The 19,483-nt window shown below is 42.9% G+C and overlaps 1 protein-coding gene across 4 annotated transcripts in view; it reads left to right on the top strand.

Moving 5' to 3' along the window:
* Positions 1 to 19,483, top strand: part of DHRS7B (dehydrogenase/reductase 7B) — a 100,153-nt gene that overhangs the window by 59,147 nt on the left and 21,523 nt on the right. For 3 of the 4 annotated variants that reach the window (XM_040357045.1, XM_040357046.1, XM_040357048.1), the window contains one exon: positions 14,943 to 15,035. The exons of the other annotated variant lie outside the window; for it this stretch is intronic. In XM_040357045.1, coding sequence (XP_040212979.1) covers positions 14,943 to 15,035 — 93 coding nt within the window. The remainder of the gene's footprint in view (positions 1 to 14,942; positions 15,036 to 19,483) is intronic. 4 annotated transcript variants of the gene reach the window in all.

Below are 19,483 nucleotides of genomic sequence, written 5' to 3'. Positions count from 1 at the left end.
CTGCTAAAGAAGTGGTAGTCAAAGAATTAAAACAAACTCGCAGTTGCAATAACATTAACATTTACATTCTGAATGTGTTTTGTACAAAAAATATAGAATTACTAGTTGTACAGGATACAGGCTTTTTACTTATTGTGACGGTGTTGTATGCAGCTACCTTCAAGTTATTTGACATTTTGGTAAAGGAAGAAGCTACAAGGACATCCCCCCTTCTGTCTACTGAGAAGCTTACCTTCTTATGTGTTATTTCTCCCTGTCTCTTCCCTTTTTTTTTTTTTTTTTTTCTCTTTTCCTTTTCTTTCTTCTGGCGCTTCAGTTAAGGATGCCCTTTTCTCCATGGCCGTAGAAGGTTTTCACTACAGATGCCAAACTGAAGAGCAGTCCTTGACCCTCGCTCTGGACTTTGTTAATGGAGGGAGCTTACCTTCAACATTCTGGATTTCGGAGCAATCTGCTTGTCCCTGCAATGCTGTTTTTTTCTATAATCATTCATCAAGGAATCGACACAAGGAAGCGCAATTGATTCTCTCGAGCAGAACTGCATTTTTTGGGCCTGGCCACCGTCAACATGACTTGGAAAATTGACAGTCAGACTTTCTCAGTTTGTCAGCGTCTGGATTCATAGGAATGGGCTCTTTATCTGGAGGTGTTTCAAGCCTTTTGCCATGGTCGGTGGATTTGCTGGTGTCCATATTTAACCACCAACTCTACAGGTTTGTTGCCATGTCCAGGGGTTCTTGAGCCTTTGCAGTGGATGCATTGATGATGCAGTGGAGTCAGTTCATCATAATCTGGTTCTCCAGATTGTCCCTCATCTACTTCACAGGATTGCGATTAAGGGCATTCCAATTATCCTCATCACACTGAATTGGCCCAGAAGGTTGTTTTTTTTACTTAAACTCCTGGAAAATGCTTTATGGACCCTTGCGGTTCTTCCAGACCTCCTTTAAGGGACAGCATTTCATCCTACTACTCAGACGCTGGCTTAAACAGCATTGCTGTTTAAGCAACAGTCCTTTTCAGATTCGGTCATCCCTACCCTCTTGAAAGGCTAGGAATCAACTTCTCGCAAAGTTTACAATCACACCTAGAATGCCTACCAGGTATTTCCCTCCTTTTTTTTTTTTTTTTTTTTTTTTAGGGTTTCCTTTCAGTTCCTGCTTCGGGGGAAAGGAAGTAAAGCTAAATCTCCCTATTGGGACATAGATGGCAAAATAACTGTTACATACTGGAGTTGTGCTTTTGACTGCTTCTGCTTGCAAGTGTTTTTGTTTTTTTCCTCCTTTATTTGATAAGTTTGCTATCAGTTTTCCCAAGGCGTCTTCCAGGACAGCCCTTGAGAGATGGAGCTCCTCCCTGGACAGGAAACGCATCACCCCCAGCTCTTTAAAAGGCGGTCCCTCAGGCATCTGTTCAGTTTTATGTCACATGTCACCTGAGGAACCGTCTTTTCAGAGAGGGATGGATCCGGGAGAGTGTCCATCTCTAAAGGGCGGGGGAAGACAGCTGGGCTGGTTGTTCCCTCACCTGGTAATCCTCTCCGTTTTTGGGCCACGGGTTCCCTCCGCATGCGTTTGGAGTTCCCCGTTCTTCCTTCCCTCCGGTGCCCGGCGAGGGAGTGGGCAGTGATGGCGTGCATGGGCGGCGGCGTCTGGCGGCGGGAGAATCTTCCTTGCGGTGGACGCCGTGACCCGGAAGTCGCTGGGCGTAACCTCCAGGCCGGAATGCGCGTCATCACTGTGCGCCGGAAGCTCAGGTTCCGGTTTCTGGCGCGGGGTTTGAAGAAGGCCGAGTCGGCGCATTCAAAAGGCAGCAAGCGTGGGCTGTACTCTGCCTATCCACCGAGCAGCATGGACGCTGCACACGCTCCAGGGGAGTCTGGCGCCGGCTCTTCACAGGTAGGCTGGCTGTGCCAGAACCTTATGCCTGTGTTTTTCACCTGTGTAGGGGAGCTAGATAGGTTGTAATCCTATGTATAGCTCAGTGGGCACCTTAGGACAGGGGAGGAGGGGGCACTTGTTATGTATTTACTAACAGTCCCTCTCTCTCTCTCTCTTTTTCCTGTCAGAAAGAATCAAAGGATACTAAAACCCCTTCTAGAGACAAAAAGAAATGTGCCACATGTAATTCAAGGCTTGCTTCTGGCTATACCAAAAGCTTATGTGGTCCCTGTATTACTACTGTTGTGAATAGCGAAGAGGATTCCCCACTCAACAAATTTCTGGGTTCCTTTAAGGATGAAATGCAAGCAACTTTTCAGTCTTTCAGAAAACTAATTGCTGACACACAGATTGCAGGTTCAGCTGCTAGACAGCAGGAGGTGCCCACCTCTCCAATTCCGGTAGCATCAGGAACAGGTGATCCTGTAGAGAATGAGGAGATTTCCCTTGATAATTCTGATGCAGATTCTTCCCAGGGAGATTCTGGGCAAGAAAATGTTCAGGATGACTCCCACACCCCTACTAGATTCAAACTCTCCCAGGAGGAGGTAGATGAACTAATTGGGGCTATTCATGAGACATTGGAGTTGAAGGAGGAAAAAGCTTCGCTTTCACGTCATGATAAAATGTATCAGGGGTTAAGCAGGAAAAAACAGAAGGTTTTTCCAGTGCACAAAATAGTTTCAGACTTGGTCCTGAAAGAATGGGAGGAACCTGACAAAAGGCCCTTCTTTTCAGGTGGTTTAAAAAGGAGATTCCCCTTTGATGAGGACCCTGCTGCGGTCTGGAATCAATCTCCAAAACTTGATGCCCCACTAGCAAAGGTATCTAAACACTCAGATCTCGTGTTCGAGGACATGGGACATTTAGCGGATCCCATGGATAAAAGAGGGGATGTTCTCCTCAAGAGATCCTGGGACACGGCCATGGCTAACCTTAAGCCAGCATTAGCAACCACGTGTGTAGCACGTAATTTAGAGTTTTGGCTCAAACAATTGCAGGAACACCTGACAGCAGGTACGTCTAGAGAAGAGCTGTTAAAATCCTTTCCCATGCTGTTTAAAGCTGTGGGCTTTATTGCCGATGCCTCGGCATAATCGGTAAAGCTTTCAGCCAGGGCAGCTTCTCTATCAGTGGCTGCGAGGAGAACTCTTTGGCTCAAAACCTGGCTGGGAGACACTGCCTCTAAGTTACGCCTTTGCAGCGTTCCTTTTTCAGGAAATTTTTTGTTTGGCACTCCGCTAGATGAAGCGTTAGAACGCACTGCGGATAAAAAGAAGACTTTTCCTGACAAGAAAAAGTCAGGTTTCAAGAAGTTTTTTCGTCCCTTTAAAGGGCAAAAGAAAAATCAGGAAAAAGGGAAGTCAAATAGACCCTGGGCGACGCAAGGGGGGAAAAAGAAAGCCAATGTGCTCTTTAACCCTCCTGACAAAAATCCCAAAACCCAGTGATATCAGGATCCAAGTGGGAGGAAGATTGGGGGACTTCCTTCCACAATGGAAAAAACTGACCTCCAACAATTTTGTCAGGGGAGTCATAGAAAGGGGTTATGCTCTGGAGTTCGATCAAGCACCACCAAAAAGGTTCTTGATTACACAACTGGCAAAAAATCAGACAAAAGCCCAGGCATTACAACATCTCATAGGAGAGCTTGTAGATCAGAAGGTCATAATACCAGTTCCCAAACAAGAGGAGGGTCAGGGTTTTTACTCGCACGTCTTTTTAGTGCGGAAGCCGTCAGGCAAGTACCGCCTGATCTTCAACCTAAAACCTTTGAACACGGCCATTCGATACAAAAAGTTCCGGATGGAATCGATCTATTCTGTGAAAAATCTGCTTCAAAAAGATTGTTTCATGGCAAAAATAGATTTGAAGGATGCCTACCTTCATATTCCTATCAGGAAAAGCTCCCAAAAGTTCCTCCGCATAGCCATTCAAGCGAGAGAAAAAATGTATCATTTTCAGAGTCAAGCTCTTCCCTTTGGCCTCTCCTCGTCCCCGAGGATCTTTACCAAGATCCTTGCGGAGACACTGGCCCCCCTAAGACTCCAGGGCATAACAGTCGTCCCATACTTAGACGACTTACTGTTCTTAGCACCGACGAGGCAAAAACTGCTGGCAGACCTAGTGGTCGCCCAGCAGTGGTTGACTCAGTTAGGTTGGATCATCAACCAGGAGAAATCAAACCTCATTCCCTCTCAGGAGATCCTGTTTTTGGGCTATATAATAAATTCAACAGAACAGAAGACCTTTCTTCCTCAAGAAAAAATCGATCACATAACTCAACGAGTAGCGCAAATACAGACAAATCTCCCTGTAACAGTAAGGGAGATAATGTCGGTTTTAGGCCTCATGACAGCCTCCATCCCAGCAGTGAAATGGGCCAGGTTTCACCAAAGACCGCTCCAGTCATTCCTTTTACAGAATCTGTTAGGAAAGGACTTGGAGGACAAAGTGTTTCTTTCAGAAAAAACAAAACAAGCACTTTGGTGGTGGAGAAGCCAAAACAATCTGAAAGGAGGTCTGTTGTGGAACCCCTCGGTTGTGCTCATACTGACGACGGACGCCAGCAACCAAGGCTGGGGAGCCCATCTAGGGGATCAATGGGCGCAAGGCCTTTGGAGTCACCTAGAAAAGAAGCGCTCATCAAATTACAGAGAGTTAAAAGCTGTAGCAAAAGGCATGGCAGCATTTCAAGACCAACTAAAACATCAGCATGTGCAGATCAGGTCGGACAACGTCACGTCTGTGGCGTATCTGAACAAGCAGGGGGGAACCAGGAACCCCAGCCTGATGAATATAGCCAAAGAAATGTTTGTTTGGGCAGAAGGGAATCTGGAGTCTCTATCGGCCGTCCATCTCAAGGGTACGCAGAACGGTCTAGCAGATTTTTTGAGCAGACAGTCGATCTCTCAAGAGGAGTGGTCTCTAGATCCGACAGTGTTTGCAGACATAGTTACCAAGTGGGGTCTTCCGGAAATCGACCTTTTCGCAAACAGGAAAAATGCCAAACTACCAAATTTCTTCTCTCTGAATCCAAGAGATCAGCCACTAGCAGTCGATGCCTTACAGAACAGTTGGACATTCAACCTGACCTATGCTTTCCCTCCACTTCATCTTTTGCCGAGAGTCCTCTCCAAATTCAAGATGGAGAAGACTTCCCTCATTTTAATAGCCCCCTTTTGGCCGAAAAGGGCGTGGTTTTCACTTCTACTATCCTTAGTAGATCGGCCACCCTGGATGTTGCCGTGCAGTCCGGATCTGCTGTCTCAAGGTCCGGTCCAGCACCCCAACCCAGCCTTTTTGAATCTGGCGGCTTGGTATCTGAAATAGACATCCTGAAGTCCAAGGGTCTATCAGACAGGGTGATCAAGACTCTGTTGCAGAGTCGCAAGCCAAATACCAGAGCAATTTATCAGAAACACTGGAAAAAATTTAATCTCTGGCTGAAAGAGAATAGGAAGAGAGAATATGATTCTCCAACAATTTTAGAATTCTTACAAGAGGGCATCGACAAGAAATTGGCTTTAAGTACAATTAAAGTTCAAATTGCGGCCTTATCAGTTTACGTTCAACGCTCACTACAGCAAGATCCACTTATTAACAGATTTTGTAAGGCGGTTGCTAAACAACGGCCGGCCCCATGCCGAAAAGCACCGACATGGGATCTTTCCATTATGTTGAAAGCAGTTATTAGAGAGCCCTTTGAGCCGATATCAGAGGCTTCTCTAAGGTTAATTACTTTAAAGACAGTCTTCTTAATTGCGATGACTACAGCTCGCAGAGTCAGCGAACTCCAGGCTCTGTCAATCAGAGAACCTTACATGCAGGTATTGGAGGATCGGGTCATTCTGAGAACGGACCAATCTTTTGTTCCAAAGGTCGCTTCTTCTTTTCACAAGAGTCAGGACATTATTTTTCCCTCTTTTTGCAATAAACCTGCAAACAGCAAAGAAGAACAGCTGCATCGGCTGGACGTCCGAAGATGCCTTCTTGCCTATCTAGATGCAACTAAGGAGTTTAGAACATCAGAGGCCCTGTTTGTTCTTTTTTCCGGAAATCGAAAAGGAAAACAAGCTTCAAAAGGGACAATATCCAGGTGGATCAAAATGGCCATCTTGGAAGGGTACAAAACTCTGCACCTGGACCCTCCGCAAGGCTTGAAGGCACATTCTACAAGGGCGTTAGCCACGTCCTGGGCAGAAAAAGCCGGCGCTACCCCTGAGCAGATATGTAAGGCCGCCACGTGGTCAAGCATGTCAACATTCATTCGACACTATCGTTTGGATGTCTTGAGTAATCAAGATCAGGCCTTTGGGAGAAAAGTCCTCCAAGCAGTAGTCCCACCCTAATCTGGTGAGTGCTTGCTCATCCTCTCAAGGGCTGTCCTGGAAGACGCCTTGGGAAAAACAGAGTTAGTCTTACCGGAAACTCTGTTTCCAGGAGTCTTCCAGGACAGCACGTTCCCACCCTATGCTTTGAGGTAGGTATATATATATATATATATATATGCATGAATAATGTAAATGGTATATATGTTATTAACTGTATTTCAGCTCCGTCCTTCGGTTCTTGGATTAAAACTGAACAGATGCCTGAGGGACCGCCTTTTAAAGAGCTGGGAGTGATGTGTTTCCTGTCCAGGGAGGAGCTCCATCTCTCAAGGGCTGTCCTGGAAGACTCCTGGAAACAGAGTTTCCGGTAAGACTAACTCTGTTTTTTCTTACTACTTTTTTTTCCCTTCTTTTTCTGACACTTTTTAAACAGCAATTTTTTCCCCCCTGCTAATTAAGGGGAGTGGTTAATTGTTCACAGGTGTATATAAGTGTCTATACAAACTCCCCTTGGAGCTGGCTCCCTGCTAATGCTGTTTTGCGTGTGAATTTTTTGAACATAAGTGGAATTTTGAACTAAAGTGAAGAGTTAAAAACAGGAGTTAAGACAGGAGTCTTCTAGCCTGTGAGTAACATCTTAAACTTCCTACAAGTAATTATATTGTAAAAATTAGTGCTAGCAGGGTTGAAGGTTTTGCTTAGTGCAGTGTGCCACATGTATGCAAAATTGGTGCAACAGCTCCAGGATGAATACCGCTGTGACAGATGTTAGCAGGTTGCCCTTCTGGAAGATCACATTAGAGATCTGGAAGAGCAAGTTGCAACACTGGGCAGGAAGGACAACCTTAAAAGGGGTCAGTAGGGGTGATGTGGAGGGGCAAGTTGGGATCATCAGATGGGATAGATGGGTTAATGTAGTTAGAGAGAGTGGAAGGGGCTTACAGAAAAGGAAGGCCAGTCCTGTATTTGTGCATCAAAACAAATTTACCAAGTTTGGTGAAGATCTGGAGGTGGCAAACACAGAAGTGGCAGCCCTAGATGTCACTGCTACCCGTAACTGCCGGGAGATCAGCCCATCTATTAGAGGTGGTGAGGGGATTGCATGTAGGCCTAGACAGTTGGTGGTAATAGGGGATTCTATAATCAGACAGACTGATTAATACTTTGTCGCCAGGATTGCCTCAACCAAATGTTTTGCTGTCTCCCTGGTGCCAGGGTTCGCCAAGTGGTGGACCAGGTTGATAAATTACTGGGAGGGGCTGGGCATGACCCAGCTGTCTTGGTCCACGTTGGAACCAATGACGGTATACATGGAAGGTGGAGGCTCCTTAAGAATCAATTTAAAGAACTAGGCTGCAAGTTGAAGGGAAGGACCTCAAAGGTGATATTCTTTGAAATATTGCCTGTGCCATGCGCAACACAGGAAAAGCAGGGGGAGATTAGAGAGATGAATGCATGGCTAACGACCTGGTGTAGGGAGGAGGGATTTGGGTTTCTAGAGTACTGGGCTGACTTTTCATTGGGGTGCAACCTATATGCTAAACATGGTTTGCACTTGAATATAAGGGGGTCTGCTGTGCTGGGGGAGAGGTTTATGGGAAGGCTGGAGGAGTATTTAAACTAAGATTGAGGGGGATGGTGAACTAGAATTACATCGGGCAGACAGGTCAGTTAGGAGTCAGACATTAATAGAGGGTGGAATGGGGATAGATGGGGGAGGGTTATGGCAGGTGACAAAGTTCTCATGTTGCAAACAGCCATTGGAAAATAATGTGCCATTTTGTACTACTAAAAATGATATGAAAAACACCAGAGCAAAATTTAATAATGCATTAAAGTGTTTGTTTACCAATGCTAGCAGTCTGCCAAGCAAAATAGGTGAGTTTGAAGCTCTGGTGCATGAGTAGAGCTATGATGTAATCAGGATTGCTGAAACTTGGCTTCAATCCTCACATGACTGGACTATTAATATTCCTGGCTATGCACTCTTTCTGAGAGACAGGGTAAAAAGGAAAGGTGACAGGGTCTGTCTGTATGTGAAAAGTGATCTCAAAGCAACTGTGAAAGAGGACCTGGTTGATGGAGAGTGTGATGAGTTTGAAGCATTATGGATGGAACTGCATAAAGATGTGCGTAGTTCAAAGTTAATCATTGGAGTTTGTTATAGACCAGACCACCCAATGTTAACGAGGAGGTGGAGACTCAGCTCCTTGCATGGATGGAAAGGGCTGCAAGGGGGATTTTAACTACCCAGAAATTGAATGGAGTAATGGCACCGCTGGGACAGTTAAAGGGCAAAAATGTATAAACCTATTACAGAACATATTTATGGTCCAGTTTATTGAGGCCCCAACTTGGAATGATGCTCTGTTGGACCTGGTAATCTCAAACCATGCATAGCTTATTACTAATGTTCAGATAAAGGAACACCTGGGTAGCAGTGATCATAAAAATAAATCACCACGTGCAAAGTGGAGCAAATCTTGACGGTACTCCAAGTATATATATTCAAATGTGAGTGATCACCGCCACCAATAAAGGTAAATGGAGGCTTACCAGAGCTGATGGACTTGAGCTGACATACGTCACTACAAGTCTGATTAGGCTTATAGTACTAGATATAGTACACGGGATCAGATGATACGAACATCCAGGGCCTTGGTTAGAAGTCAGATGCTGTCAGTTCATGTATATCAATACAGCGAGAAAGCCTTTGATCCATAGAGCTCCACAGTGAGCCGGGTAATTCAGAGAAGGCAAAGGAAGAAAGATAGCCACATAGTGTAATCCAGTGGAAAACTATGTAGTTTATTTAAAAAAAATCAAGTACACTCACATGTATCCTGAGTTAAAATCGCATGATAAAAATGGTTTGAGGCGGCAGTGGAGACGACCCAACGTTTCGTGTTAATAACACATCATCAAAGTTTTCGTGTTATTAACACGAAACGTTGGGTCGTCTCCACTGCCGCCTCAAACCACTTTTATCATGCGATTTTTAACTCAGGATACATGTGAGTGTACTTGATTTTTTTAAAATAAACTACATAGTTTTCCACTGGATTACACTATGTGGCTATCTTTCTTCCCTTGCCTTCTCTGAATTACCCGGCTCACTGTGGAGCTCTATGGATCAAAGGCTTTCTCGCTGTATTGATATACATGAACTGACAGCATCTGACTTCTAACCAAGGCCCTGGATGTTCGTATCATCTGATCCCGTGTACTATATCTAGTACTATAAGCCTAATCAGACTTGTAGTGACGTATGTCAGCTCAAGTCCATCAGCTCTGGTAAGCCTCCATTTACCCTTATTGGTGGCGGTGATCACTCACATTTGAATATATATACTTGGAGTACCGTCAAGATTTGCTCCACTTTGCACGTGGTGATTTATTTTTATGGACTTCGTTGCACACATTGGACTTTTCTTTCTACTTGAATATGAAATTCCATTTAGGAATTTCCATGTGATTTAATATTATTTTTTACAGGAATAATCACTATTTCACAATATCATATATGTCATTGACCGTATCGCTATACATTTTTGTTTTCTACTTTTGTTTTGCTGATTTGTCTAGATTAGCTATGTTAGCAGCTGGTCTCACATTCTTATAAGCAGCGCAGTATACCCACTTTTTGTTGTAGCAGTGATCATAACATGATTTCATTTGATGATAACTGTAAGCAAGAAACACATACGGGAAAGATATAAACACTTAACTTCAGGAAAGCAAATTTTCCAAGGATAAGGGCTGCTCTCCGGGACTTAGACTGGGAGGGAATATTGGCATTGATAAACACAGAACAGAAATGGGAATTCTTCAAAAAGACTGTTTGTGACCTCACTGCAAAGTATATTCCCATTGGCAATAAGTTTAAAAGGCTAAAAATAAAACCTATGTGGCTCACGGCAAAGTTAAAAAAGCTATAAACAATAAGAAAAGAGCTTTATAAAAATGAACACTAGTGTCGTTTAAATGTTACAAAGAATATAACAGAATATGTAAAAAGGAAATCAAGGATGCAAAAATTCAAAACATAGGACAAACCCCCAAAAAGTCTTCAGATATATTAATAGTAAAAAGGTCAGGTCTGCGCATGTAGGTCCTTTACAAAATAATCTAGAGTGGGTGACTGGGGACGAAGAGAAGGCTAATTTATTAAATACTTTCTTCAGCTCTGTGTATACAAAAGAGCATGTCCATAATGGGTGGTGGTAGTGACACACTGGACCAGATGGCATACACCAACAGATCCTACAAGAATTGAGCTCTGTAATTTCAAAGCCATTGTATATAATTTTAAGGGTCTCCTTAAAGCGGAGTTTCGGCCTTAATCTCACTTTTTAAATATAAATACCCCTGTAATACACAAGCTTAATGTATTCTAGTAAAGTTAGTCTGTAAACTAAGGTCCGTTTTGTTAGGTTGTTACAGCATTTAGACACTTTATAAAATAGAAATTGACTGGGGCCATCTTAAGTGTGGGCATCATGAAGCCAGACTGTATGACTTCCTGGATTTCAGCCTTGCAGATCTCGCACATGCTCAGTGCTGCACAAGCAGTGTAATAGGTTTCAGAACCTGTACTGTCCAAGTCACATGATTCTTCGAGACTGGGGAGTGCACAGACTCCTGGAAAGTTACACCCACTACATTCCCAGGAGTCTGTGCGGTGTAGGTTAGGAAGCTTAAGCACCTAGGTGCAGGAAGAGGGAAGATTAACTATTCTGCCTAGCAACAACACTTTGAAGGCATCTAAAAAAAAAAAAAAATTTCTTGAAGGACTAATGACATTTTTTCAAAACTACTGATGTAATGTTATATTTATGGGTGGAACTCCACTTTAATGACGGGAATAGTACCACTGGATTGGTGCCGGGCCAGCGTGGTGCCTATATTTAAAAAGGGAACAAAGGGCCAGATCCACATAGAAATGGATCGGCGCAGCGTATCAGAGATATGCTACGCCGCCATACCTTACCTGGCGTTCTTTCGAATCCTCAAAGATTTCGCGCCGTAAGTTACGTAAGCTTCGGCGGCGTAGTGTATTTTTGGCGGCGGAATTCAAATCAGCGATTAGGGGGCGTGTTTCATTTAAATGAAGCGCGTCCCCACGCCGAATGAACTGTGCATGCTCCGTTTTGAAATTTCCCGCCGTGCATTGCGCGAAATGACGTCGCAAGGACGTAATTTTTAAAAACTTAGATGTGACTTACGTCCATCCCGATTCACGGACGAGTTGCGCAAAAAAAAAAAAAAAAATTCAAATTTCGACGCGGGAACGACGGCCATACTTAACATGGCAAATCTAACTATACGCCGCAAAATACCAGCTTTAACTATACGCCGGAAAAAGCCGACTAGAGACAACGTAAGAGAATGCGATGGCCGCGCATACGTTCGTGGATCGTCGGAAATAGCTAATTTTCATACCCGACGCGAACTCCACCCAGCGGACGCCGAAGTATTGCATCTACGATCCGAAGGCGTACGCCTGTCGGATCAAACCCAGATGCCGTCGTATCTTGGTTTGAGGATTCAAACTAAAGATACGACGTGGGTAATTTGAAAGTACGCTGGCGTATCAGTAGATACGCCGGCGTACTCTGTCTGTGGATCTGGCCCAAAGTCTTTACAAAGTAACCATAGACCTGTTAGTTTAACTTCTATAGTTGGTAAGATACTGGAGTGTTTAACCACTTAAGCCCCGGATCTTTAGGCAGCTAAATGCCCAGGCCAGGTTTTGCGATTCGGCACTGCGTCGCTTTAACAGACAATTGCGCTGTCGTGCGATGTGGCTCCCAAACAAAATTGGCGTCCTTTTTTCCCCACAGATAGAGCTTTCTTTTGGTGGTATTTGATCACCTCTGCGTTTAATTTTTTGCGCTATAAACAAAAATAGAGCGACAATTTTGAAAAAAATGCAATATTTTTTACTTTTTGCTATAATAAATATCCCCCAAAAGCATATATATATAAAAAAAAAATGTCCTCAGTTTAGGCTGATACGTATTCTTCTACCTATTTTTGGTAAAAAAAAATCGCAATAAGTGTTTATCGATTGGTTTGCGCAAAATTTATAGCGTTTACAAAATAGGGGATAGTTTTATTGCATTTTTTTTTTTTTTTTACTACAATTGGTGGCGATCAGCAATTTTTTTCCGTGACTGCGACATTATGGCGGACACTTCGGACAATTTTGACACATTTTTGTGACCATTGTCATTTTCACAGCAAAAAATGCATTTAAATTGCATTGTTTATCGCGACGGAGCGGCCCTAAAAACGAATAGCCGCGCCGTCGTCCCGGATCGCTCCCCGAGGTAAGCTGCACGCAGCGGAGGGGGTCCCGATCGGACCCCCCACCCGCTAGAAGGCAGGGACGTATATATACGCCCATCTGCCTGTACGTGCCATTCTGTGGACGTAAATAGGCGTGCGGCGGGCGTTAAGTGGTTAATAAAAGACCACATAGACAAGTTCTTGCTTAGGGGGGAAAAAAACATTTTAAGCAACAGACAGCGTGGATTGGGTACGTAAAACCTTGGACAGAGAGGTGGCTGTGGATGTGGTATACTTGGATTTTGCAAAAGCGTTCGATCCAGTTCTGCACACGGCTCATGTGTAAGGTAAAGTCTACAGGATTGGATATATCCGTTTTGTAAATGGATAGAAAACTGTCTGAAAGACAGAGTTCAGAGAGTAGTGGTTAATGACTTACTCTGAATGGTCTAAGGTTATCAGTGGTGTACCCCAAGGTTCAGTGTTGGGACCCTTACTTTTAATATCTTTATAAATTATATTGGGTCAGGGATCAAAAGTAAAATTGTTGTCTTTGCAGATGACACTAAACTATGCAGTGGAATAACGTCTTTACAGGATGCCTCCAATTTACAAGCCGACCTCAATGCACTGTCTAATTGGGCGACTATGTGGCAGATGAGGTTTAATGTAAATAAATGTAAAGTTATGCACTTGGGGACTAAGAATATGCATGTATCATACATGCTATGGGGAGTACAACTGGGGGGATCTGTAGTGGAAAAGGATCTGGGGGTTTTGATAGATCATAAGCTCAATAATAACATGCAATGCCAAGCTGCGGTTTCCAAAGCGAGCAAAGTCCTTTCTTGTATTAAGAGAGGTATGGACTCCAGAGACAGAGATATAATTTTGCCCCTGTACATATCATTAGTAAGACCTCATCTGGAATATGCAGTTCAGTTTTGGTCTCCAGTTCTCAAAAAGGATATCGAGAAAGTGCAGAGAAGGGCAACCAAACTGATAAGAGGCATGGAGGAACTCGGCTATGAGGAAAGATTAGAGGAACTGAATTTATTCACTCTTGAGAAGAGGAAAATAAGGTGGGATATGATCAACAGGTATAAATATATTCACTTTACGGTCATCACAGAGGACACGGGCACTCTTTACGTCTAGAGGAAAAGAGATTTCATCTCCAAATACGGAAAGGTTTCTCCACAGTAAGAGCTGTGACAATGTGGAATAGACTTCCTCCAGAGGTGGTTCTGGCCAGCTCAGTAGATTGCTTTAAGAAAGGCCTGGATACTTTCCTAAATGTACATAATTTAACTGGGTACTAACCTTTATAGGTAAAGTTGATCCAGAGAAAATCAGATTGCCCCTCCGGAGATCAGGAAGGAATTTTTTCCCTTACTGTAGCAAATTGGATCATGCTCTGCTGTTGTTTTTTTTGCCTTCCTCTGGATCAACTGTGAGTATAGAATTGGGTATATGGGATTGTACGATATTATTATTATTATTATTAATAAAAAAAAAAAAAAATTTTATGGTTGAACTAGATGGGCTTTTTTCAACCTAACTATGTACTGCACGTAAAGATCTTCAGGTGTTTCTCCAAAGAAAAACTATGTTACACTGTCCACGAACAAATTGTTTGATTGCTCCCCCCCATCCCCATATATTAATATATCGTGCTTATCTTGCATAGCCATCATGGCTCCAAAGCCTAACTGCCCCATCACAAATGGCAGTCAAGCCATATTAATACAAGGGTAATCACTTCAAACAAAGTGCTCTTATATGGTAAAGCTAAAATGTAGTAAATGTCAGTCATTCTCCATGGCACTTCAAACTATGTGCTATATATGTCCCCCCAACTTGTGTATAGCAAAGAGGAAAACAAAGTTATGAAAAAAAAATAAGACCATTCACTCCAAACTCTGGGGAAGTGATAAATAGCAGAATGGATAATAAGCCACAAAATACTTCACTGGATCTGAAGGATCTATTCCAGGAAAATGTGTCCTATTGTATGTATGTCTATCAAAGGCCAATGAGGACAATTTTTAATGTGGTGCCCAAAGTACATGGCTGAGTCAGGCAATGCCAGTCCCCCACAACCTGTTTTGTCGCTACACAGAGCGACTTTCTCAAGCAAGCTGGTTGTTGCCAATGTGCTCAATAACAAGATGAACCAATGCACAAAAATGCCACTTTCTAGGGGACAGTCGGCCAAAGCACAATAATACAAATCACTGGTAATCAGCTAAATCAAAGAAATTTAAAATTTTCATTAAAATTCATAGAATATTTTCTTTGAAAACAAAGTAATGTTATTTTATGAGTCTGCACTTAAAAACCCTTTCAGACCAAATCTTTTTTGCGTTGTTTCCAGCTCTTCTTCCATCAATGATCAACAATAAAAGAGGACACATTGTTGCCATCAGCAGTATTCAAGGAAAAATAAGTATCCCTTTTAGATCTGCATGTAAGTAATCAGAAATCTTTGACACCTGTTTATATATTTATTTGTACATCACATAATCCTAGAGTACATAACCAAGATGAAGTAATATGTTTCTGGACTGCAGTGGCGGCTGGTGCTCCAATTTTTTTGGGGGGGGCACAAACAAACTGAAAAAAACAAAACATTAATTGTAGCCACTGTGCCCATCAAACGCAGCCACTGTACTCATAAATTGCTGCCACTGTGCCATCAAATGCAGCTACTGTAACCATCAATTGCCGCCAGTGTGCCCCATCCATTGCTGTCTCGGGTCACAGCGCTGTCCTTCACGCTCCCTCCGAGTCCACAATGTCTTCTCCCATCCTCTTCAGCGCCTGTCGCTTCAGCCAATCGGGTGACAGGTAACCAGACCCAGTGCACTTGATTGGCTGAGAGATGGGGCAGTGTTAGGAAAGCTGTTTACCAATTTGGACACCTATTAGAGCCCATGGCTCTGATCAGGCACTTCCAAAAACGGCACCGCCGCTGTAATTCAGATGCCTGACACCCGACAAGGGGCCCAACACCTGAATAGGAGGTGACAGCAGCGACAATGGATAGATTCATGCAATGCATGAATCTATCGATTGGTAAAAGAGCGGTGCAGTGCTCCTGCGCCCTCTATGGACGCACCGCCACTGCTGGACTGAAAAATAACCTTACTAAAGAGATATCAGCAATAGATAAGGTTATTACTCTATATTCTTTTGCCACTATCCTCTGATTTTAAAGCACAGTACTGTGCTAAGGTTTTAGTTTAGTTATCAATAAACAACCTACAAGGTACACAAACCAAAAAAAGCTAAATCTATTCAATATCTGGTGTGTCCACTCTAGTTGGATACACACTATACAATTTTCTTTGGATTTTCTTTAGATTTACTGGAAGTGGATGTTATCCCACTCTCATCCTTTCTAAACTACTGCCAAAGTGGCCTCCTGCATGTATCCTTGCCTGTCAAATGTCTCCCCTCTGTCTGAGACCTGGAAAATGACAGATTTTGTGGGTGGGCCTGTTTTGTTTTCTCCTGTGTATTTCTTACACTGAACTTCTGCTATGATCACTAACATCGTCAAAACCCAGAAAAGTCACCACATGACTTCAGCATGCCCAATCATGATGAGGTGTGGAGCAGCCAATCCTGGGAGTGCTGGAGAAGAAAGGAGGCAGGGATCTGAAGTACAAGGAATGTCTATCTCTGGCTCATGCATGAGATATGTGAATCATCTGTCACTCACAGCAAGGAGAGACAACTCCTATTGTTATCTTGCTGAAAAAAGATAAGAGGACTGCTCAGAGCTGTATTAACTCTTCATGGCAAGACTGGGCACATATGCCATGAAATCCTATACTGTACAATATGTAAGCCTTAATTTAAAAATTATTTGGGGTTTACATCCACTTATGATTACCATATAAACTGAGGTCAAACCTAAACACTTTCAATTTGTATGCAGTCAGGCAGGCCCTTGCACTACATAGTTGAAGGTACATCTAAAGGAATTCCAATAAGTTGTATAGTGTGTATCCAGCTTTTGCCTTTATAGTGTTTAAAATATTTGCACAATACAGTCACTACATACACTAAAGTACTTTACACAGTATATTGCCTGCACATGTGCATCTGCCACCTACTGTTCCTTCTACACGTGTTTGAATATTTCAGCAGCTGTGCAATGACAGCACATTGTAGAAAAGTTAAGTATTCAATGAACTGCTACAAAGGCCTCTAGTTCAGCATTGTGCTTATGAGATGTGAGAATTCAGGGAAAGCTGTCCCCACAGTGTGTTGCACATTTAAATAATGTTTGAGGCATGTAACCTGAAGTAATGTACAAGTATGTGTGTTGGAAGCTCTTTACCCTCATAGATTACGTGATCCTCCACCTGCTGAAATGCTCGCTCACATTGTAAGTGGACCCATATAAAATACGGGTCAATCAGGCTTTCTTAAAACCACCTCTTATAATCCTCCAGCTTAAAACATCCATTCCTCTTCTTTTTATATAAACATCGCAACCTCGGCTGGCCCTATATCCAAGTACTCTGTATAGAGGGAAAATAAAATGCGAGTATATATTGTAGAATGCTCCTTTATTGAAAATAGGTAGCCAATCGCAAATTAAACTACTTAAATTTATTATATGTAATATATTAATAATATTATTTTATGCTCACATAAAACTAGGGCCCGAGGACATGGGAACTAGTCTGGGACGAACGTCACCTGGTTTCCGCCTCCACACATTATGCCACACCCCACGTGGCTTTGTCAGGATTCATGCTGGTTTTACATGTATTAAAGAGAAAGTAAACCTTGATGGATTTTACTTCCTCTTTTGTTCCCTGTAAAGGCATGAGGGGCTAGTATGCGTCGCATACTAGCCCATTATGTGGCACTTATCTGCAAACGAAGACCGTGCTGTCCCTGCTGGAGGCCACATCCATCTTCGCCCCTCTTCCTTCCTGCGGCCAAGGACTCTGCTCTGTGACTGACCGGAGCCACATGCCTTCACTGCATTTTGCATTCGCGCGGAAGTCGCCAGTCACGGCGCTCAGGAAGAAAAGGCACGGAGTGCTGTTTCTTCACAGCGCATGTGCCAATGACCTAACAACACCGGCACACGTTTAAGAGATGTTTACAATACCTATAGGTACAAGTTCCCCATGGAGGTTTACAACCACTTTTAGGTTCAATAAGATTTTATTAAGAAGAACAATTTTTGACAGATAATAAAAGAATACACGAACCGACCGCCCAACACTGGGCAGGTCGATCTACAGAACAATGAACAAACATTTCACATTGTGTAATACAGCATAAACAAACAATACTACATAGTAGAATTGGTTATACCAGCGCAAGTGCCACATGTTATTCTGCAGCCATCAAGGACTTCCACTGATTCGGGCGCCCCTCTGGGAGCCTGCTGCGCCTGAGGCCAGGAGGAGGTGAAAAGATAAAGTATGGCAAAAATGCAAAGATGCAGACAACAGTGAAGTAGCAGTAAGTCCGTACACTACTTAAGGTCTGTAGCTGGCCAGTAAACTTGGAAAGTGCAAAAAATAAAAGTGAGTAAAAGTCAGGGAGACCCGTACCACCCTTAATGATGGGAGAACAAAGGAGCTTGTGTTTCAACCTCGGGCGATTTCCCCTCCACACAAATCGTATGGCCATAGAGCGCAATGTGCAAAAGAAGACAGAAGGGAGGGCTATCGGAAGCGCCTGGAACACATATAGCAGTTACAACCACTTTTAAATGTGAGTAGTTTGATTTGCAATTGTGTAGCTTTGTTTTTGGATTTGATGCCTTTTAGTTTTACTTGTTGGAGATGGGGCCAGCCAAGGTTGCAATGTTCATATAAAGAGGAGCCAAATGGGTGTTTTAAGCTGGAGGATTATCAGACCTAAGAGGTGGTTCTTACAGTTTGATTTGACCTGTATTTCATATGGGTCCACTTACAAGGCGAGCAAGCGTTTTAGCGGGTGGAGGATCTCTTGTTTGGAGCACCTTAATCTATGAGGATGAGGAGCCATCACATGCACTCATTTTTATTTTTATTTTATTTTTTGGACTTGGTTTGGGAACTGTTGTTTTTGTTGGAGAACTTAAAGGTTTTGTAAAGGATTATTTTTTTTTTTTTATCTTAATAGCTTCCTTTACCTTAATGCAGTGCTGTTTTCATGTCCTCATTGTTCGTTTTTGCTCTCAAGTTGCTGTAATTCTTCTCTGATCTCCACACTTCCTGGTTGTCTGTCTGTTTCCTGATAACCACAGTACTGGGAGCTTTCTCTCTGTGATCACTAATCAAAGAGGTGCGATTACTGTGTGTCTAAAACCCCACAGCACCAATAAGTTTCGTTTTCCAAACCATCACTGCCCTGTATTGGCTCTGTGGCTCTGGACATCACAGAAGCAGGAAACCACATGTAAAAACTAAACTAGAAACTACAGGTACATTATATGATTGATTTTTATCTATTTTTAATCGTTTTTCAAAGGAATCAGTTAACGATTATGTCTCTATACCCTGTAAACAGTCATTTCAGCATAACATTTTTTTTTTCTTTACAACTCCTTTTTTTTTTTTCCCACTTCAGACTCCAACCTCATAGAGTATGCGTTTGTACGCTCATGTTCTGTTTACCAGCCCTTAGCGTCTCTAATTTGGTTTCGCATCATTAGTGTGATTCTTACTTTTCTCTTTCATGTATACGTCTTTTTTTTTTTTTTTTTCCCATATTCTTCTCTGGAACATTGCTCGTTGATTATTTAAATTATGAGTAATATGAGATTTTTCCAATTTGTTCTCTCCTTATCCTTTGTCCATCCTTGAATTTCGATAATTTGTCCGGGGTCATGTACCACCCAGTCATACATTTATAGCTCATCTCCGCTGTGCGACTGTCTACCGCCGAGGAGTGTAC

The sequence above is a fragment of the Rana temporaria genome, chromosome 6, assembly GCF_905171775.1.
Source record: "Rana temporaria chromosome 6, aRanTem1.1, whole genome shotgun sequence".
Classification (NCBI taxonomy): domain Eukaryota; kingdom Metazoa; phylum Chordata; class Amphibia; order Anura; family Ranidae; genus Rana; species Rana temporaria.
The sequence above is the reverse complement of the archived record's forward strand: the minus strand, read 5'-3'. Positions and strand labels throughout refer to the sequence as shown.